Below are 23,077 nucleotides of genomic sequence, written 5' to 3'. Positions count from 1 at the left end.
GTTTCATCAGCATTTCAGTGTGGAGTTTTAAAGGCTAGAGTAGCTGACATCACATTGACATCAATCAACAGAGGGTTTTAAACTGTAAAAAGTCTTGTTGAACCTGTTCTCAAGGTGACAGTGACACTCCTTAAACCAACTGTTTCATCAGAACAGAGGCAAATTTGTCTTCTATCACACAATATTATTTTTTTAAGCAACAAAGACTCCTGTTCCATGCCACCACCCCCCCCCCCACACACACACACCACTCCCAAGTGAAAGGAGAAACCTGCAAAGACTACAAGACTACAGTATGAGGAAAGATTTTCAGGAGGGAAAATAAAAACACAAACTTCTTAACTTCCATATTGCTGTCATCTTAAAAAAAATGTAAGTTATTAAGTCTCCTGTCTCTTATTATGGCAGACACTGAGGAATAAGGAGGAAAGCGAAACGTGGTTTGAAGTTTTTCCAGCTTTTATTTAACAATCTGTCATCTAAAGTGACACTGAGTTGTAAACATCAAAGCAGCAAATGTATCATCTCATTGGATTCCTTCACATGTAAACATAGGCAGAAAGGTATCACTTATCGCGTTTTATCATCGTGTAATGAAGGTGCATCATTTCAGACGGAATGAAACAAACCCGCAAAAAACTCCTGGTTCAGAGAAAACACACATCCTTTCTTAAGTCCATATTGGCAAATATCTGTTCTGTGATTTGCAATCTCTTACCGATTCTTCTTACGAGTTCCAGCTGCAGATTGGATTTATAATATTTCCATTCATCCATCCATCATCACACTGTGAGGCACTAGTCTGACTCTGCCCTTGAGATGTCTGCTGAGATTCTTTCAATGGACTCTGTGGAGGAACTTTGGGACTGATGCCTGGTTGCTTGAGGGCTTTCCACCCCAGAGTGCATCAGTGGTAAGTAGATGTCATCCATGTTTGGCAGTACAAACACTTTCTAGTGAAAGAAAATTGGATTTAGAAAAGATGGAACATCCAAATTGTGTGCAATCGTGGGTTTTGTTGTTGTTGTTGCTTTTTTTTTTTATACCTGGAACTCATCCTGTAGTTTCTTTTCAATCCACTCAGTCACATGACATAAAGTCACCTCCCTCTCACCTAGTTTGGGATGGACATGAAGATCGAGCTTTGGTGGCACACAGAAGCTGTACCTGCAGAGAACATCAGAACATTTAGACCCAATATATCACATTACATTACTACTGACACGCTTTTAGACCTAATTTGTCTCATTCAAGTCCCACAAAACACAAGTTAAACCTATTGGTAGAATGTTTTCATGTCTTTGAAGGATCTGTTCAAATGTTCTTTTGGCTGAGATGAGGTGTGAAAAACAAGACACAAACACAACATGATGAACAGAGTCGTCTCATTTGCATTTGAGAGACGTTCACACAGTCATGGCATGAAGCACTGGCATGTTTGAGTGACACAGCTTTTGATTTTATGTTTATGTTTTCAGAATTTCTGCCTTGTAAAGTTACAACAGCTGATTTACATCAGAAAATAATTTTGAAAGCTTTACAAAAAAAAAAAAAAATCTGTTTTTACAATTGATTCACTGCTCCCAAAAAGGTGTAATTTCACAATTTTAGATAGACTTAATAAGAAATCTGGAAATTAACATGATTATTAAACCATTTCATGATAGAGTGTGTGCTTGTATGTTTGTCTAAAACTTGACTTTCTTCTTAAATGCTCATCTGATTGACATCCAACTTGGCATGTGTATTAGCGCCAGATTGGCAGGGGATGACAGTCGGGCTCGGCTACTGACAGAGGCGACAGACAGAATGACTGATACGAGCATCAGAGATTGTCAGGGTGGCTCACGGCTTCACAAATCATAGAAAAAGCACAAAAAAAACCAAAATGAAAAATATTTGAAAAGATGATCACAATGAGCCGTTTTAAGACTTATCAAAAAATTTATGATTCACCTGATTTCGATTTAATTAGTTAGAGTAGCATTTGGGGGTTTCATCTCATGTAAATATATGAAAGATTAAGATTTTTTTTTAATATCACTTTTATTTTTATAATTGTAGTCATGACTGCAGTAGCAACTAATGCTATAACAATCATAATACACTGTAAACGTTACCGTGTTTTCATTTTTTTGCATGTTTGCTTTGAAACAATAAAGAAATCAACACCACCTTGCTTATATGTTGGGCAAGGGCTAAAATTTCTAATCCTTATCAAAGTGAAAGGCTGTGGTGGAATCATTTGTCCTCACCATATTCTGTCTGTAGGGGGCGGTGGGATGTTGACAACCAGAGAACCTGACAGCTCTTGAACCTCTACAGTTAGTAGAAGGGGAGTGTTTGACATCTCCTCAAACTTCTTCTTAATGAACTCATTCTCTGTCGCCTTCTGGAAATACTTGGATTTAGCAATTTTGTCCACAAATCTTAAAATCTTCCTTCCAGTTTTTCCACCCGCGTTCCTGCAAAAGAAGATTAATGAAGGAAAGCATTAGTGCGCGTGGTACTGCAGTTGTGGGTAGATTTAGCTTTTAGATACTAAAAACTGAAAAGTAAATGAAAGCTAAAGCCACTTGGAGTGTAAGTCAGTGGGATTTATTTAGTTTCTGCTTCAGAAAAAAATTGCCAAGACAGAAGGCTGGAAGTAACACCTAATGGTGTTACTTGGTAGATCTGACACTTTCTACACTTTATTTTTAGTGAAATATATTTGGACTTGATTATCATAATTTGCACATCTTATTTTGGTGTTAGCCTCAGCCTTTACCCTTCTGTAGCAGGTGAGGACCCTCTCTCCCCGACCAGCCCCTGAGGCTCAGAGAGGAGCAGCTCTTCTTCATCTGATGAACCAGCACTGGATGACTCCTCATCACTGTCTGCCAGCACACTGAGGATGGGCCTGCAGCTAAGAAGATAAAGAAATAAAGGTTTAACAGAAATTCAACAATGCATGCTTGGTTTCAAACGGATTCTTTCATGGATTCATGTACAGATTTTTGCAAAAGAAAACGTCTTAAGTCAAAGCGCCTATTGTGTAGAGCAGGAGGAGACTTACAATACAACCACATCAGTTGCTTATTGTGACACATAACCACAAACGCATGTTTTCTTCAGGTCCAAGCTACATTATAAAGCACTGTTTGAAAAAGTTAAAGGTGCTGCACTGGGATTAGCAGTTGCTACAACCACAGAATAACCCTGCATATAGTCCCAGTAAACCCCCTCAAGAATTTAAGTTTTGTTGAAGTGCAGTAATATGTAAAAGCTAAAATAGCCATTGTGTTTTTGTCCCTATATATGCGGTGTGTGTGTGTGTGTGTGTGTGTGTGTGTGTTGTTCTGTAAGAGAAAAACATACTCTCAATTTCAATATATGTCCAAAAACTATGGATAGATGTTATCACAGTTCAAAAATAACGCCGTACAGTAGGTTTTCCACAGACCTTAGGTTTGTTATTATTCATGTGCTAAATGAAACAAAATACATTGTTCCAAAACTGTTTGGTCTCCTTTTTACAACTTCACTGCTTGCTTACGGATTAAGGACTGCATGAGTAGTTGCATTACATTTTCAGAGGCCGACTGCTGGATGCTAAACTCCATTAAGCACAAAAAAAAGAACATTCAGTGGTTAACTCCATAGGAGCGGTAAAGGGTTATGTGCTCCTTTTCTCACTTCAGCCAGTCTGAAGACAAGTGTCCACCACCAATCTCAACAACTTTCTCGTCTAGGAGGTGAAGCCCCTTTGAGGCAGAAAATTGTGAATCAGCTACACTTTCAGTCTCACAATATAAACCCAAATAAGGCTCCATCATGACACTATTAACACTGAAAAATGTCAACTAACTTAATCACATACCATGATCACACATTTATGTGTTACTCTTACAGTGGACTATTATGAGGGCATTTGGTAACAGAGCCTATCCTGGCTGCCTTCAGCAAGAGGCGGGGTTCATCCTGGACAGGTCGCCAGTCCATCGCAGGGCCAACAAATATTATATATATATGTATATATATATATATATATATATATATATATATATATATAGACAGACAACAGGCAGACAACCATTCACACTCACATTCATACCTACGCTCAATTTAGAGTATCAATCAGCCTAGTCTACATTTGCATGTCTTTGAACTGTGGGAGGAAGCTGGAGTACCAGAGAGAACCCACGCAGGAACAGGGAGAACATAAAGACTCCAGACTCCACACAGAAAGATCCTGTGCTGAGCCAGGACTCAAACTCGGAAACTTCTTGCACTGTGGCATCAGTGCTAACCCTCAGCTTTAAGTGTGAAGACGAAATCCACACAGCACATTTCAAGTAGTGTTAATAAGGAATTTTTATTCGTAGCTTCATGAGATTCTGTTAACAAGAATCAGGAAGAAGTCAGCAAATGCCAGAGAGCCCACAGAGCCTGAAAGACTTCATACCCACCGCCCAGGAAACAGTGGAGCTGTATGTTGTCAGACTGTTCCATCCTGTCAACTGGATGATGACATTTGATTCAGTAAAAACTTGTGTCATCCTGTGTCTTCAATAATGTAACAGTAGAGATGTGAGCTTGAAATAAAGATACAAGGATAAAGGGCTGACGCAAATAATGGCACACTGATAAAAGTGGTAAATAATCACAGAGGTCCTTGAAGATATTTTGAAAAACAATGCTGTGGATTTTGCCTATGAAGAATTTAGTGAGATATTTTGATTCTATTCTTCAAAGTCAAATTATGACTCTTTTTCATCAGAGGTGAATGCATAGGGGGTTAACAAGACATTCAATAAATGTTAAACAAGGCTGCTGGGGAAAAAGCAATTCTCCAGTGTAGATAGAAACTGGAGACAGGGCCTGCTCAGTAATCAGTAATCAGTAATGATAACACTAAAAATAAAATGGGAGCCAGAGCCTTCAGCTATCAGGCTCCCCTCCTGTGGAACCGTCTCTCAGTTTCGGTCCGGGATGCAGACACCCTCTCGACCTTTAAGAGCAGACTAAAGACCTTCCTTTTTGATCAGGCTTATAGTTGGGCTGCTTAGGCTGGCCCTTAGATATGCTGCTATAGGCTAAGGCTGCTGGGGGATCTCCCATGGTGCACTGGGCTTCTCTCTCCTCCTCTCTGTCCTCCTATATGTGTCATACATAAATCATACTCATACGTATTACTAACTCGTCTTCTTCTCTGGAGCCTTCGGGCTCCCCTCATCCGTAGCTCCACCTGCTCACGTCCCCGTCTGTCCATCAGTCTCTTCCCTTTCTCTCTCTCTTTATCTCTGTCCCACTCTTTCCTTCTGCAAATGTCTTCCTCCATTATCTGTCTTTGTCTCTGCCTCGCTCTCCTGCTCTCTTTCCCTGGTCAAAGCAGAAGGCCGTCCCCATCGAGCCTGGATCTGCTCGACATTCCTGCCTGTTAAAAGGAAGGTTTTCGTCGCTGCTGTTGCAGGATGTGCTGCTGATGGAGAATTGTTGGGTGTAGATTCATTGAAGGAGTGTGGTACTAGACCTGCTTTACCTGTAAAGTGTCATGAGATAACTTGTGATTTGGCGCGATGTAAATAAAATTGACTTGACTTGACGAACACATGCTAGTAATCAGGAATCACTGATTCCTGATTACTAGCTGCCGTTTGGTCTCGGTTGGAGGAGAAAGCATGCGGCAAAAACTCTGAACAGGTTACCTTCATTTCGACTATTTTTACCATACTTTCTGGGATGAAGATATTGATTATCAAAATGCCACACAGAATACTGACATAAAACTGTATTATAGCATGCACTGGAAATTAATGAAGATGACGAGGACAAACTGGACGAGGGGATGGAGGAGGAATTAGGGGATGAAGAGGCTGCATCTCCGGAGGAGAACACAACACATGGAAGCTTACCATTCATTACCGACTCATCTCTTAATCAAACAAACCTACGTACTTTGCATTAAGATGATCACTACTTGAGTGCTTTCCTCTGGTTTTGTCTCACTTGTTTTTCTCTCAATTTTTACCTTGATACTTATCTTTATAGACTGCTGTGACTACGAGACACTCCATGTGTCACTCTGCACTGGGGGAGCTGTTTGCAGAGGAGGACCTGGCCCTTAAAACCTTTCAGGCAGCGCCACTACTGGACTCATCAGAGAAGGCACGGAAGGAGCTTGAACTCTACAGAGCTCTACCTACAGAGCTGACCTCCACCAATCCTACTGAGTGGTGGTGGGAGAGGAGAGGGACATTCCCTATCTTGTGTAATCTGGCCTCTAAATACACGTGTCCAGGCATCCTCCACTCCAGCTGAACAAATTTTCTCTACAGCTGGTGACACAATCAGCCAGGAAAGGGCTTGCCTTTTGCCAGAGAAGGCAGACATGCTAATATTTCTGAAAAAAACAAAAAAACTGTTAATTAATGAGGACTGACTCAGTCAGTGTTGTTCAGTGTTGGCTCTGGTTGTGTTATTGACAGAGACCAAAATATTTCATTGTACAGGTTTGTACAGCTGTTTATAAATATTTGAGCACTTTTGAAATGCAAAAAAACTGTTAATTAATGAGGACTGACTCAGTCAGTGTTGTTCACTGTTGGTTCTGGTTGTGTTATTGACACAGACCAAAATATTTCATTGTACAGGTTTGCACAGCTGTTAATTAATATTTAAGCACTTTTGAAATACATTTGTGTCGAAATTTTCTTTGAATGACGACAAGTGGTGACATTTATGCAACTGATTGCTTTATTTTCACATGATTAACATTGAATGATGTTGAAAAAATTGTATCGAATGAAGTACTCAATTGGTATCGGTATCGTTTTAAGGGTACTGGTATTGGTACTGGTATCGAAAAATTTCAAACGATACCCAGCCCTAAGAATCAGTAATGATAACACCACTGCTGCGTCCCTGATAGCCTACACAAGTCACTTTTCACTTTAAAGTCTGTGACACAGCTACATCTACTTTGGTCCCAATGGCAATACTGATATCTGTTATCATTTAAATCGAAGCAGTTTTTATAGGCAATAAAAAGACGTGAGTATTTACGAACCGTGGGCTACTCATATCAGTCATCCAGTCTGTGTCCTGGCCTCCCTCTTTACCCAACTTGGACAAGTTGAACTTAGTCTGCAAGGTCATCTGCAGGGTACCAGTGTAAACCAGCTGCAACTCCACCCACAGGCCTGCAGGGGGAAGCACAAAGAGGTCAACGCCAGAGTACCGAAAATAAGACGAAGCTCACACACAGCAGCCTAATCTGGACTCAGTTGGCAGACTGAACAGCTTTTACTGATTATGAAGGCTTGAAATTTTGAAATAAATTATAAGGAATTATAAATCTCCCTTTGGGGCTGACACATCTGGACTGACCAGGAACAACAGGGACAAGCTGGATAATTTGGCGGGCGGTTGTATAACAGAAAAGACAATGAGGTCAAATACACACTTAAAATCTCCCTTGTCAGTTGGAGTGGTGGTGGCCAGATTGCCTTTTTTTTTTTTTAAACAAACATACGCGCGCACACACACACACACACATATATACACACACAGGCCAATATGCTCGACATGTTGAAGGCTCCCCAGCTCTGTGAGATTACAACAGGATAACAATGTCTGATCCGCAGTGTTGTAATCGCATCTTTTTTGAGTGTGTGTGTCATTCCCTGTGTATGTGCATGCTGGTTTGTTTGATCTCTAGTCTGTGCTCACCTCTGTTGTTTACCTCTGGCCTGGAGGTAGATGTGATATATGGCATGGAGCAGCCCATATCCAGCTCAGTTATAGTCAGCTCATTCATAAAATAAGGCAGCTGTAACAGGAAGACATGTTTTAAAATGCTGTTACTCATTTTTCACAGAGTTTACAGTGCTGTATAGCTTTCATTAAAACATGTCTTACTCTGATTTTGCTCAACTTCTTCTGGATCTTATGGGTTACCAGGTCAGCCCAGTGCTTCTCTCCCAGAAAATCCCAGAAGATTCGACCAATTAAAGCATTGGCCCATGCAGTCTGGCTCCACCCTGGGTACTCTGCTAGACCACAGGTGCACTGCAGAAAAGATTCAGAAATGTTTGGAACTACCTGAGCAAAAAATAGAGGAAGCAGAATAAAGTCATTTTATAAAAGTACATTCGCTCACATATGTCTGTGTAGGTTCTCATTCATCCAGGTCATCGTAGATCGAAGCGAAGTAAAATCTGGTCAACTGGACGTAAGTTTATCTTGAAGACGTTTCACCTCTCATCCGAGAGGCTTCTTCAGTTCTAGTGAAGAGTGTGGAAACTCCAGCTTATAAACCTATGTGGGAGTGGTCAGTGCTATTGTGGTGGAGACGACCCTCCCGAGACTCACCTGGCCTCCCCAAACGACAGTCGTTGTGCGGTGTCAGGGAGTTTCAGGGGTGGTCGTTAGGGAGTTTCACCGACCACTCAGATGCTAATGGGCTGTGCTGGCATCAGCCGTTCCACATGGGTCTTTCAGCTGAGCTCTTTGGGGAAGCTTTGAAAGGACTTGGTTGTAAATAGGTGAAAGGAAATGTCGCAGTCCACCTCCTCTGTTCAAAGATGGTTTCTCTATCCTGACGTGGATGGCTTCTTTAACTCCTCTTTCAAACCATCTGTCCTCTCTGTCGAGGATTTGGACATGATCGTCCTGGAAGGAGTGGCTTTCCTCCTTGAGGTGGAGGAAAACCGCTGAGTCCTGTCCTCCAGAGTTGGTTCTTCTATGTTGACATAGTAGTTGACATATGTTCTATGTCAACATAGAGCTCAGCTGAAAGACCCATGTGGAACAGCTGATGCCAGCACAGCCCATTAGCATCTGAGTGGTCGGTGAAACTCCCTAACGACCACCCCTGAAACTCCCTGACACCGCACAACGACTGTCGTTGGGGAGGCCAGGTGAGTCTCGGGAGGGTCGTCTCCACCACAATAGCACTGACCACTCCCACATAGGTTTATAAGCTGGAGTTTCCACACTCTTCACTAGAACTGAAGAAGCCTCTTGGATGAGAGGTGAAACGTCTTCAAGATAAACTTACGTCCAGTTGACCAGATTTTACTTCGCTTCGATCTTCGCTCACATATGGTCCAGAAGGTGACACGAGTCATGACGATATGTCACTTGGCTCTCTGTGTGCTACATAATATATATATATAAATATATAAATATATATATATATATATATATATATATATATATATATATATATATATATATAGTCAAGCTCTGAAACATTCTTTGAGCTTCACTTGATTTACTTCACTTAATTTAATGGATGAGCATCACTTACATTTCCTTTGATGCTCGGGCTTGTCTCTGTGCTGCTGGCTCCAGGGCTTGATAGTGTGGGTAACTCCTCTGCGGCAAGGAGACGAGACATGTACCCAGAGTAGTCCAGCAGTGAAGGGCCCCTGGTGCTACTGTGATGAGCTGCAGGGATGGAAGGGAGAGGAGGCGTGGAGGGGGCGTCATCATCACTGCTTCCCACTCTGCTGGACCCTCTGCTGCTTGGGACTTGACCTTGGGCATTAATACTTTGTGACAGTACTGGGTCACCTGCAGCAAGACAGGCAACATTTTCCACGGTAAACTAAAATACTACACAGAAATACCAAAAGAATCGTTCCCGACAGTTGCAGTTGACAAACACGGACAAAATAAGGCCAATAAAGAGAGAGCACCCCAACCTTTAAGAGATTGTCCAGGGGGCAAGATGCCGTCACTTCTTGGTGTGAGCTATGATGAATGTGCCTCTGTCTATGCAGAAATGAGTGCTCACAAAAAATAGCGCAATAGGAATGTGTGCCAGTCATGCATACTTCACATTATTGACTTCAGACTTAGAAAGAGGTAAGCTGCCAAAAAGAAAAAAGAAAATGGAAGTTTGTATGATTATTCAACCTATAATTCAATTACATGGTGTATGATTTTGCACGGGCCTGTTTATCTATTTTTAGTTGTGTGGTATAATGTGTCTGTAGCACTGTCACCCATACAGGTTGTAACAATGAAGTTATGATTGTAATTTAGAGGCTACTGTGTGATGTTTAACATTTTAATTGATCTAATCGTTAAAAACATGAAATATGGGGGAAAAAATGTGGACGATTTCACCAAAAAAATGTCAATAATACAGATTGGGAAATGTGAAAATGTCCTTTTCACCCTTGTATTTAATATTGTATCTCCTTCACACATCGATCCATCCATCCATTTTCTACAGTTTATCCTGTTAAGGGTCACGGGGGGGCTGGAGCCTATCCCAGCAGCCTTCAGGCGAGAGGCGGGATTCACCCTGGATGGGTCGTCAGTCCATCACAGGGCCAACACATAGAGACAGACAACCATTCACACTCACAGTCACACCTACGGTCAATTTAGAGTATCAATCAGCCTCGTCCCTATTTGCATGTTTTTAGACTGTGGGAGGAAGCTGGAGTACCAGAGAGAACCCACACAGGCACAGGGAGAACATGGAGACTCCACACAGAAAGTCGGGGCTCAAACCCGGAACCTTCTTGCTGTGAGGTGACAGTGCTAACCACTGCTCCACTGTGCTGCCCCTCCTTCACACAGTCATCGTCATCGTCGTCGTCATCTTCCGCTTATTCCTTACTAGTAAGGAGGGGGGGGGGGCTGGAGCCTATCCCAGCATCTACGGGCGAGAGGCGGGGTTCACCCTGGACAGGTCGCCAGTCCATCGCAGGGCCAACATACAGAGATGAACAACCACTCACACTCACAGTCACACCTACGGTCAATTTAGAGTATCAATCAGCCTCGTCCCCTCTTGATGTCTTTAGACTGTGGAGGAAGCTGGAGTACCAGAGAGAACCCACGCAGGCACAGGGAGAACATGCAGACTCCACAAAGAAAGATCCCGCGCCCAAGCCGGGACTTGAACCCGGAACCTTCCTGCAGTGAGATCACAGTGCTGACCACTGCACCACCCCTCCTTCACACAGTATGAATGAAATTATTCATTCAGACTTTTGGAATGCTGTCCCATTCTCGCTCAAGAGCTGTGCAGGTGAATTTACAGGGTTGGAAACACACTGACATGTCAGTCTGGAATGTCCCATAAAAATCCAAACAATTTTTTTTCAGCTATGAGAAACTTCATGCACTACCTATGACATTGAGCACTGTGACTCTGAAAAGTGACATTATGTTACTGGAAAAAGGTCAGAAAAATGAGATTCAGAGTCTCATCAGGTTTCAGCTGCATTCGTGTTCATACGGTGGATTAGCTGTGTTACAAAACTGCTGAATGGACTTTTACAGTTCTGTGTCAATGGAAGTGTGTTATTTTCCATGCTTCAGTGGGTTTTATTTAGCTCTTTTTTAAAGAAGAAATACTCTCCATTTCTGATATAACTGACTATAGCTATATATACTACTGTAGCTGCATCTACGCCAGCCTCTTCAGGAGCCACTTGTATCATCTTAAACAGTCACAGCTGTTGTCATACTTAAATGTCGCCCCTGTTCCCTCACAGGACACTGATTGGCCAAACCACTATCGGCGACAACACAAATGTATATCGGGATATCTGGTTTGATTGATTCTTGTGTGATGTCGCAAATCCAGCTGCCTAAGGGAAGCTGGATTATTTGTCAAGATACTGTTGTCAGAGAAACACTAATAGACTGCTGTCATGTCACCTAGACACTCCTGTGAAGCACTTCGTCCCAGCACCCTACGAGGTGGCTGCATGTTGAAAAATGAGCATTTACATTTGCAGCACTCTGCTGAATTGACATGCCAGTATGTAAAACACCAATGAACTTCTCCCTGTTGACTTATGACATTTTTTTTTATTGTCACTTTGAATCTGGAGCTAGTGTACTCTTATTGACTCCATCATGAGGAGTACCCGCGTTGTTATTATTGCTTTTAATCAGCATCTCAATGCTCTCCTCCTGTGCGACACACAGATTATCTTGGCAAAGAAAAAGTGATATCAACAAATTTATGGGCAAAATTATAATAATGGATCAAGTGCAACCATTCAAATGTGATAGAATAATTTATGTGTAATATCTTTGCTCTGCGAATACAATATTTTTCTCTATAATGCTGCTAACACAGAGCTGATGCCTCTGATATACTTTTTTTCTGATGTCTTATATGTCAGGATACCAAACAACTGTGAGATGTGTACATTCGTAGATAGGGGATTGACTTTGACATGCAAAGAATTGGAGCATGTAATCCATAATCCACACGTATACAGCAGTTGTATAGATGCCTTATCTGGAGGCCTTCTTTTCACTAATGCATTATTTATGTTTCTCATACCCGATCTGGACAAACATCTGCCAGGCCTTGATTTGTCTCCCTCCATTTCTCTTTTAGTATCCATGGAAGCAAATAAGAAATGGCGAAACCACTCTTCCTTCTCTCTTCCTGTCCGTCCAAAGAGGTAAAGAGTGGCAGGATGATCACTGACAGTCTCAGAAGAACTTGACGATTCAGTTCCTGGCTCCAAAACTAAAGGCTTCTCCTGGGAGTTTATACCCCGAGCCAGTTGGATGCAGATAGGATACTTGGGGTTCCATACTCTCTTCCGAGCCAACACAGATGGCAGCAGGAATACCTTTGGGGAAGAGACAACTGTTAAATGAGATGAAGCTGATTCAAATTACTCTTGAAGATTCATACTTCTCTCACAAGCTAGCATCTTTACATTGATTAGTTAAAAGCTTATGAAGAGCACTTTTTCAAACGTGCAGTATTAGTTTTAGCCATAGTAGCAGGCTAGTGTGAAGGATAGTGATGCCAGTCAATATTTAAAATATTTGGACCAAACTCCCTAATGTATCCCAGTCAATTTGGAAATACATTCCTGGTTTATGTCACATTAGGTTGATGTCTGTGGTTATGATTGTATCATCTCAACAGCTGTGGGATATATTATGGACACATGAATGATCTTCTCAGGATATGCTGTAAAAACTTTGGAAAGAGGCTTGGCAACATCTGTGTTAACTATACATTGGCTTCACACAACATAATACATTTGTCCTGTATATCCACATTTCCTCACTCATTTAGGCAGTCATACTTTGCTCTTTGCTAGTTTAAAGCAGCGTGTCTTGACAAAGATGGCCTCGTGGACTCTCTCATCGTACATGGCCCTACGGCTGATGTTTGTACGGGGGGAGTCTAGACGGAGGCAGGAGCCCTCCAGCGTGGCAAACACGGAGTGAGTCAGCGCTGAATGGAAGGTTTCTGGGTTGTAATCATGGATCTCATTCATCCAGCCCTGCAAACGCAGTAGGTGAGGGTTAATTCAGATGCTAGGGTTGATTTATTCCAGAGACACTCAAAAAACACATTATAGTTGCAATCAGCATAAAAGTGGAGTATGCATTATCTGTCTTGTTTTTTTTGTACATTTCCCCAATTCATCTCTTTTCTCATATAAGCTCAGTTGTGAAATAAAGAAAGCAAACCTCAGAGAAGATGGACAATTAGAATTGTTTGGAAAGGGGCTTGTGTGCCCTGAATATTACATCCAGAGAGCACAGCAACATGATCTCAAATACTGAGGTTAATTCCCCTGAGTGGGTCACTGCCTGACGGCTGTCCACTGATCTCCAGAGGATGGGTCATCTGGAGAGGATGAGACCCATTGTATTCTTTGCAATAACAAAGACTTTCTACTTGTTTGAATTGCTACTGAGGTGGCATGGCTTGGAGGTAGAGTGGCCGTCCAGCAACAGATGGGTCACTGGTTTGATCCTCTGTTCCTGATGACCATGTCGAAGTATCCTTGAGCAAGATACTAAACCCTTAATTGCTCCTGATGACCCTGCAAGAGACTGACAACCCATCCAGATTGAACCCCGCCTATTGTCCAATGTCAGCTGGGATAGGCCCCAGCCCGCCTCCCCCACGACCCTTAATAGATAAGTGGTCCAAAAAATCGACGGATGGATGGCTGGATGGATGAATTTCTGCTTAGATTTAGGCTACAGATTGGTAAGGCAGAAGTTAGGCACAGGGTTGGATTTAGAGAAATCTGTACTTGTAACCCCTTCACCTCATTCACATGAAATTACCTCCATGTATTGACCCATAAAGTGCTGGAATATTGATTTGTTTGGTGGGGATAGTCCAAAACTGCAATAAAACATTGTCTTGTTTTATTACATTTATGTTTGTGTATCAGTCACATGATTCCTGAGGACGGTCTGTGCTAACTAATAAGAAATTGGTTCAAATAGTGCATTTTTTTAAGATAGCATGCAAAGAAAAATACATTCTCCCAGTTTAATCCAGTGTACCTAAGATAATTGTTCCTTAATTTGTTAATTTATCTGTTACTATATGCCAGATATATGTAAAAATCAACCATCCATCCATTCATTTTCCACACATTTACCCGTTAAGGGTTGCGATGAGGCTGGAGCCTATCCCAGCTGACATTGGGTGAGAGGCGGGGTACACCCTGGAAGAGTCGCCAGTCCATCGCAGGGCCATCAGGAGCAATAGGGGTTCAGTATCTTGCTCAAGGATAGGGTCACTTGGGGAAGTGAGGACTGAACCAGCGACCTTTCGGTCGCTAGACGGCCACTCAACCTCTGAGTCATGCCACCCCTGTATGTCAAAATCAATATCAAATATTAGAATCATAGCAATTTTGAACCAAGATCCCTGTCTTTTCTCTTCCTGTAATAAAAGTTCCAGTGTTTGAACTCATCGTGCACTGGTTTTGCAGTCAATGAAAATGGTTTCCCAGATTTTATTCCTTCTCCCCCATATGTCAAGCAATGGGCAGCCCCCAAAAGACTTTGTCCATATATTATGAAAAATTAGACTGTAAATCAGTGGATAAATTGTTTTGAATCTCACACAATCACAGTTAAAGGATCTGTTTCATTATCACAATGCGACCCATTTGGTTTGATAACATTTTGAAAGTCAGTAGAACGGCATAGAGCTCACCAGAAGTAGCCAGTTTGGCTAGCATACAGTCAGTCTCTGGTGCTCATGCTTCATCCTAAGAGTTATGCACATTTAGTGCTATTGGATAATATTAATAGCATTAAAAATACATGACTAGTCTTCCCCAACTTCATGATTTTATTGGAAATATGCAGAAACTAAATCCACTCTGACTTTCTGTTTCCTTTAACTGAGGTACTGTAAACTATCTTTATTCTGTCATCAGCTGACCAACTTCTCATGCTCTAACAGACTGAAATCAATCTGCTAATGACTGAACACATGAGGCACCAAACCCTGTTCTTGAACCATCACTGGTCTCCAACTCCCACCTGCCTCATGCCCTGACAAATTACAACCTCCTCTCGCCTGTATGTGCTGCTAATTGCCTCTGGATTTGACAGTTCCTGGGTGGCGTCTGCTCTCTTTTCGGTTTCTATGTGTCAAGCTCAGCTAAAAGGAGAACTGTAATTATCATTGCAGTTCCATCAGTTTGTACAATCAAAGGCTTTGTGGCTTAATGCCATTCTCAAAGGATTTAAATCAGAGAAGGAGCAAGTGAGTGTGGGACCTGCGCTAACTTGCTGACTTGACACTGCTCTGTATGGGTACACTCTATGGGTACAAACTAATTAGGTACTTTCTTTGCTATAACAGAGTTGCTTTTACATGTCTAAGAGAAGTACTTCTAAGTCTATGAAATAGATTGTTGTGATGACTTGTTTCATTGAAAACTAGCTATGGCAGCTACCATATATATATATATATATATATATATATATATATATATATATATATATATATATATATATATATATATATATATGCACCTGTCTTTCCTTTAATTTCCAAAGTAAACACAGTCTATCCTTCTTACAGAAAAAGGTTCGTTGTTTCCCAGTCTCATCTTACTGTGCAAATATACACACATAATTTATGAAAATGGAAATCCGTTTTAGCAGAATATGGTGAGAAAGGGCTCATCCAATTACCTTAAGGCTGTCAGGCTCATTGCTGACAGAGCCACCGCTGAGAATGCCTTCTCCCAATAGAGTCTGTGCAGGTCTGTATTGTGCCCCTGAACAGTGAGACTTTGAGGAACCCATCCTAATGAGCAAGAGTCCAATCAAGAAGCCTAGTCCCAACCCCAGAGCCAGGCCAGAGAAGTATGAATTAAGTGGTAGGATCAAGTACCCATAGGACAGCATCGCCACGCAGAATAAACTCATGCAGGGCAGAGGATGGGAGGGTTGAAGAGGAGAAGTCTTGTGTCGTGGTGCTGCAGGACCCTTAGAACCAGTTGGTTGTCTCCTCACCTGCTTCTCAATGGCAAATACTTGCATCATGTCACGATCTGTACATATTTCCAGTTCCTCATCCCTGTGACGTTTGCTATGATGCAAAGGGCAGGTGCTGTGGTGGCCACTACCGGGTTGCCTAACCGAAGGCCAGTCAAAGATTTCAGTATCTGCTCTCCTACTGCTCCTGATGGGAGACTCTGAAAGTCCCGTGTCTGTGCTACCTTCCCTCCCCAAGCCTTTGGAGCTGACTTGGTGACCCACCTGAGCCTTATACTGGTGTTTAGGGCTGCCCACGTTCTCCTCTCTCATGATCTTATTGAACATACTACTCAGAGGTTCATGCATGGCTTCAGAGAGCTTCCTCTTGGTGTCCTCAAGTTCCATTTTGAAGAAGCCTCCTTTCAAACCCTCTGCACTAGGAGAGAGTGTACAAGGAGAGGGGGGTGCTGTACGAGAGTCCCCACTGCCACGAGTTTTAGGCTGTGTCAGCTGCTTCCACAGGTGTAGGTTGAGACGAGAGTCTGATTTTGATTGTGACACCTCAGGCTCTGAACGGGAGAGCTCAGTGGAGATAGACTTCACGAGGCTGAGGAGAGGCTTAGGCCTGAGAGTGGAACCTTCTTTAAGCTCCAACTCTGTGGACAGAGACTTTACGAGGCTGGCCAAGGGTCGTTGGGTAGGTGAGGAAGGGCCTGGGGAGAGGAAACTGGTCCCTGGGGTGGAGCAATTTGCCAGAGAACTGGGGGATGAAGGTGACAGTGGTACATGAAAAGCTTGGGACAGCAACCCGTCATCCTCAGCAGAGAGCTGCCTCTCCTTTGAAAGAGAGATTGAGGGGTAGTCCTCATCAAGGGAGAAGATGAGCTCACTTTCATCCAGGCTGTTCCACTCTCCCTCTGTTCCCGTTAGCTGGATCACAATCCCTCTAGGAAGGTGCCTCTTTATCCCATGGGAGGAGGCACCTGCCAGGTAAGGGTCAAGACTCAGGCTGTGGGTCTCCAGGAGAGGTCTGTCACCTTCACCTCCATCATCCTCGCCTTCTCTGGCCCAATTTTTTCCACTCTCTGCCATTTCCTGACTTTATATCACACAGCAAAGGCACCTAAGAGTCACTGTAAAAGAAAAAAATATAGTCAGCTACATTTCTAAGCCTTGGAGGCAGAACAAATGAAAGCATGAGGCAGGAAACATGGCAAGCTATCTTTTCTTTGCTTCTGTGCCTCATTTTCAGTAAAAGTGCTTACATGGTGTCAATTACGCAAGAGTAAGTGAATATCATGTAGTTTAGCTCTGAAGTGTAGTTTAAATTTTGCATTCATCTGTGTACTGGAGACCCAGAGCCAAGTAAGGACCTCTCCCAAAGCTGTCGCTCTACATACTGAAGGAGTTTTAGAGGCATGCAAAAATAGACAAGACAGACTTTCTACCCCTAATGTTGCAAAAACCAGGGCAACGCTGGCTCAGATCTACTGTCTTTTGGGGTTGACTGGATATGTTCATATTATTCATTCATTTCATGTGGCGGGATTATCTGTGCATAAAATGAAAAAAAATTAGATGCATACAGCCTCATTAAGGTTATTCAGCCTTTTATAAACAAGGCAATATTTTTAATTTTAATTTCAGGCGTAAAAAGAAAAGTCATTCCTACTCTCACTCCTTGAGGTAATACTTGATCTTGCATCCCTCCCCAGGACGTAACTATCTTCCAGTCTTATCCTCCAAAGAGCCCACTTTTAGACCCCCCCCCCCCCACACACACACACACACACTCACACATCCCCACCCGATGTCTTCAAGACATGCTTAGATACTTATGTAACCGTGAGATGAGCAGCAAGGGGGTTCAAAAACATTTTTCCCCCGTGTGGCTTTTCTGAGTCATCAGCATAGCGTGTTTTCACATAACACACCACCACCTTCTGACTTGTCGAAACCTTACCACCACAGCACAGAGAGTCGATATCAGCTGTCATTATATGGGAGAAAAGAGCAATTCTGCATCAGGGGTCACAAGCTGGGGAAACAGCACAAAAGGCCTAGTGGGGAACCTTTTAGTCACTCCTTTGCGCTTTATGTGAGTTAAACCCTACCTCGGACGGGTCAGATTTACGTAACTGTATTACAGGGCTGTGTGGCACAATTTCAACCAATTCCACAGCAGCTGGTGGATTCTGACTAATCTGCTCCCACCCAAAATGGATGGTGAGGGAGATAAACCTCACAGTCACACATTGAAGGCATTAGACCTTCTTCAAAGCTTTTCACAGGGTGAGAGGTGGAACCGGAAGCTGGAGGGTGTCAGAAAGTACAGAGAAATGCATGAAAAGTCTATAGAGTGGCAATGTTTGTCTGATGGAGAATGAAATTTCGATGCACTGATGAAATGCTCGGAAAAAGTCTTCAGACTTTGGTCTTTTCTTTATCTTAAATGCAACAGAACATGTTCATGAAATGATAATATGCAATACCCAAAAGTTAAAACTGCTGCATGCAAACTGATGCTACCTTTTACCTCAAAATATGGCTGTGATGAAAAACAACATTTGCCTTTTTCAATATTGCATAAACAGAAATATTAACGTCAAAATCCTTCCCCAATTCCCTCATTTATTATAAAACATTTGTGATATCTCACTAACTCCCTGACTCTGTCCTTTGGGTTTTTTGGTTTAACTGTGTTATTGGAAGTATTCAGCTGTGACAACCCCAAAGGCCACAGAAAGCTGAGTGAAGCGATGTGGTTTAATCAAGGACAAGAAAGACAAGAACAGAAGGAACACTGGGGTTATTTGACTCAGTAAATACCCAATGCAAGCAATTTTTTCCATATTTTTCAAATAAGTGTCTCGCTCTTGGGGTCAGTCACCTCTTAGATCCTTTCTGTTGGGTCCTTGTCTAAAGTAGCAGTGTAATCTCAGTGTGAATTCCTGTTAACTGTTCCATAAGATTTCATGTGAACTATAGAGATCATGAGACGGCTGTGGCACGAATCACAGCGAGCATCTGCTCTCAGTCCACTGCACTCATGAAATGTATGGAAGTGCATGAAGCCTCTGGGTCTGAAGTGCCTTAAACCAGCATACCTTCTAATATCCAGCAGAGGGCGACTTCTCTGGTTATAAAATGTATTAAATAGTCAACGCACAAGGACGGTACAGCAGGGTAGTGGTCGGCACTGTCGCCTCACGGCAAGAGGGTTCCGGGTTCGAGCCCTGGCTCAAGCACGGGATCTTTCTGTGTGTTCATGTTCTCCCTGGGCCTGCGTGGGTTCTCTCCTAGAACTAGGCTAATCGGATACTTGACCGTAGGTGTGGCTGTGAGTTTGAATGGCTGTCTGTCTAAATGCGTTGGCACTGCAATGACTTGACGACCCATCCAGGGTGGACCCTGCATCATGCCTGAAGGCTGCTGGATACGGTCCAGCCCCACTGCGACCCTTAACAGGATAAGCAATAGAAAATAGATGGATGGATGAATGGATGGATGGAATGCACATTATAGAAAGGAGGAAATTTTACATCTCACTAAATATTTCCTCATTAGTTTCAAGTCTTCTTCAATCTCAAAAAAGAGATAAGTAAAAGGCTTGCAACCTTTAACACCATATTAGGTTGTATATTTATTGTTGGAACCCAACACAGTCATGTTGGTGTGAATAGGCAGAGAAAGGCATTTTTCATGCTTGAATTCCTTTTAAAACATATTATAAACCCAAGCTAAGATGTTTTTCCAACCTTAACTTTTATGTTTTTATGTGCCTAAACCCAATTTTATGTTGTTAAATATTGTGAATGTTGTGAATATTGCATGTATGAGTATGTTTAAATGGCTGTGGACATGTTTAAAAGTCTATCAGTTCATGAAAATTGTGTTGATGAAAAGTACGTTTTGGTCAACTGCAGATGTCTTGTTTTAGCTCACTTGGCAATGTGAGTCTCCAAAATCCAAGATGGCTTATAGTAAACTGCCAAGGCTTCAAATCAGTTGTCAGCGTGTGACATCCACATCTTTTCTTCAGTTTGCCACTAAAATGGTTACTCCATCTATCTTTTATTCTTGCAGTATCAATCCAACACCATGCCTGTCAGTCACTCAGTATGTTTGTGTGTAGGAGTTTGTGTGTTTGTGTCCCATCATCTAATCAGACACGGACAGTAACAATCTCAGATTAACATTAATGTAGGGTTTAACTGTGAAATCTGACAAATCACACAGCGGGATTATAGGCTAAACCAACACTGTGTGGGGTGAGTTTCCAAGCTAGCTCATCTCCGTGACCCGGTGTTGACAGTAGTATCACAACCCTCCATAGACCTTCTTCAGATTCTCATGTTTTTGGCTGACATGAAAGGGAAAATAAATATTGGCATCAGAAACCAGAGGAGAATTTTACCAAAAATCCCTTGGAAGAACTGTGTTCATCCCTCCAGCAGAGTTTGGAGCGTTAATACCAACGTGAACTGAAGCTCATATGATGTTGACAGTCCCTTTAATTCGTCATCTATTGTACAGAATGTTACCACTTTTTTTATTTTTAGAGTATTTGTTAAAAACTATGATAAAAAAAATCATTGTGTATAATGACAATAAAGCGTCTTGTATCTCATATAAAAATATTTTTCCTATTCATTATTTATGATAATATAATGAGTATATTTTCACATTTGTTAGTTGGTTGTTTAAAAAAAAGCGACTTGAATATGTTGCCTTGTTCTTGGGGAATAAAGAATACCTTCAACCACTATGATATTTATATACAAGTTATAAATCAATCAATAATTAACAGAAGAACCAACAGCATGATGAACTGACAAGTCCTGGTTATTTTGCAATTGATAATCAACGCTATCAGTCCAAAACCAAGAGGGATAGTGAAACATCCATTTACAAAATATAACCTTTCAAATCAAGAACATACAGAATGTGTCCGAAGATTTGGTTTAGCATCCCAACGCAGAGTTGCAGGCCTCCACTTAACAGAAGGCTCGCACCCACAAGACTAGTGTGACATGTAGGTGTGACAGCAGGAGTAGAAGTTAAAGACCACTCACAGAGACAGACAGAGATAAAATTGCATCCAAAGAATCAAAGCAAGAATTGGAACACACACAGAGGTGAGAAAAAGCACATACCTGTACTTTTAATGTTGTGCATGGAAATGTGACTGAAGCGGCTGCAGCTCAATGTTGTCTTCTGATAATTCCCTTTCCATTTGTGTGTGGAGGGATGGCAGACTGAGGAGGAGTCTGAGCACTCTCTCTCTCTCTCTCTCTCTCTCTCTCTCTCTCTCTCCCCCCCCCCTCCCTCATGCAGACACACACACATACCTCCTCTTAACACAACTGCCTGTATCCAGATGTGTCATGTGCTGCCGAGAATCACAGCTCACCCAACTGATTATGAAAAGCATGGCCGCACTGCATGATAATCCAGATTTAGAGTCCTGCAGCCCCAACAGATGCACACACATAAACTCACCCACACAGCACAGTTATGCAGAGGGAGAAATACTTTGATTGTACAAGATAAAAAGACTTAAATTTGTACTTAACCCAAGAAGATTATTTTGCCTCTCAAGTGCTCAATAGGTACTTTGAGTGTTTTCCCTCCTGTATCAATTCTTTGTGACTAGCTTCTACCTAACATAGTGGCTGCCTCTTTCATCAATTCGGAGTGAGAATGAAGGGATGCAAGAGGGAAGAAAATATTTTCTTGAGCTTAAGACACTTTCTTTGGTCAGTTTAAGCTCAGTCTAGGGGTTAAATATTATCATTTGTCTGAAGGGAGTTTGTTTTCCCCCTTTTTTCCTTCCTCCATCTTGGCCTACATAAAGAAACACTTTGGAAGTCCAAGAAATTGCAACATGAGGAAGAGTCGTGCAGCTGGGGTGAGAAAATAATTGCCATCCATCATGGACGGGGGGGGGGGGGGGGGGTAGTGTTGAAAAGACCGACTGACAATATTTACCTACACTTATATTACTCTTCTCTTATTTTATCATCTAATGACAATATGATTCAGTATTTTTTCATATCAGAATTATTCTAATTAATGAATGTTCCGACAGGTGTGGATAAACCTCTTATTTGTGTATAATGACCTTATAAAGCAAAACCCAAGCCAAATGCAGACTGAAATGAATGATCAATAAGTCTTTATGCGTGAGCCTACAGTCATACTGATCAGCTTTGACATTGTGGCCACTGAAAGGTAAATACTGATTATCTTACTTGTTTGTGTGTGGCATGTAGGAGGCAGCTTTTTTATGAGGCAGTAAGTGAAGAATTTGTCCTCGAAGTTGACGTTCTGGAAGCAGGTAAGATGGGTGAGCGTAAGGATGTGAGCAACCTTGATTAGGGGTGAAATAGTGATGCGAGACCACAGGGACTGGGCACCAGGATGCACTGTGGGGAACACAGTAAATGGTAAATGGACTCAATATTATATAGCGCTTTTCTACCTTAGCGGTACTCAAAGCGCTTTACAGTGTCATCTCATTCACCCGTTCACACACACATTCACACACTGATGGTGGAGGCTACCATGTCAGGCGCCAACCTACTCATCAGGAGCAATTATGGGTTCAGTATCTTGCTCAAGGACACTTTGACATGGTCACCGGGGTCGAGGATCGAACCAGCGACCCTTTGGTTGCTAGACGGCCACTCCACCCCTGAGCCATGCCGCCCACAGTAAGCTGGTGTTGCTCGTGTACCTGGGTTACTGCCACTGTGACATGGATCAGCCACCTAAACATTGTTACTTAATCCTTCATGGTCAAAATACACTCTAACGGTAGGGGCCTCTTACAGTA

The 23,077-nt window shown here is 42.2% G+C and overlaps 1 protein-coding gene across 2 annotated transcripts; it reads right to left on the bottom strand.

Moving 5' to 3' along the window:
* Window positions 1-502: 502 nt before the first annotated feature.
* Window positions 503-21,476, bottom strand: tex2l (testis expressed 2, like). 2 transcript variants are annotated; one of them, XM_086195696.1, is made up of 12 exons: window positions 21,396-21,476; window positions 15,952-17,372; window positions 13,074-13,274; window positions 12,308-12,605; window positions 9,296-9,561; window positions 7,903-8,085; window positions 7,714-7,813; window positions 7,052-7,184; window positions 2,771-2,908; window positions 2,256-2,465; window positions 1,047-1,167; window positions 503-953 (listed from the first exon to the last, which is right to left on the bottom strand). In XM_086195696.1, the coding sequence occupies exons 2-12, from the start codon at window positions 17,329-17,331 to the stop codon at window positions 798-800; spliced, it is 3,186 nt and encodes a 1,061-aa protein (XP_086051822.1). In that variant the 5' UTR covers window positions 17,332-17,372; window positions 21,396-21,476; the 3' UTR covers window positions 503-797. The 2 variants fall into 2 exon arrangements, with proteins under 2 accessions (XP_086051822.1, XP_086051823.1); XM_086195697.1 differs by having other exon boundaries at window positions 7,903-8,052.
* Window positions 21,477-23,077: the final 1,601 nt, after the last annotated feature.

Source organism: Aulostomus chinensis, chromosome 23 (genome assembly GCF_037954235.1).
Source record: "Aulostomus chinensis isolate RoL2024-O1b breed Wild chromosome 23, RoL_Achi_v1.0, whole genome shotgun sequence".
NCBI lineage: Eukaryota > Metazoa > Chordata > Actinopteri > Syngnathiformes > Aulostomidae > Aulostomus > Aulostomus chinensis.
This window is presented reverse-complemented; position numbering and strand designations above follow the sequence as displayed.

Coding starts and splice junctions, on each gene's coding strand:
- tex2l (XM_086195696.1), bottom strand. CDS start 17,331: ATGGCAGAGAGTGGAAAAAATTGGGCCAGAGAAGGCGAGGATGATGGA. Junction 12,606..13,073: donor TTAAACTAGCAAAGAGCAAA/GTATGACTGCCT, acceptor TCTTCCCCAAAG/GTATTCCTGCTGCCATCTGT. Junction 1,168..2,255: donor CCCCCTACAGACAGAATATG/GTGAGGACAAAT, acceptor TGTTCTCTGCAG/GTACAGCTTCTGTGTGCCAC.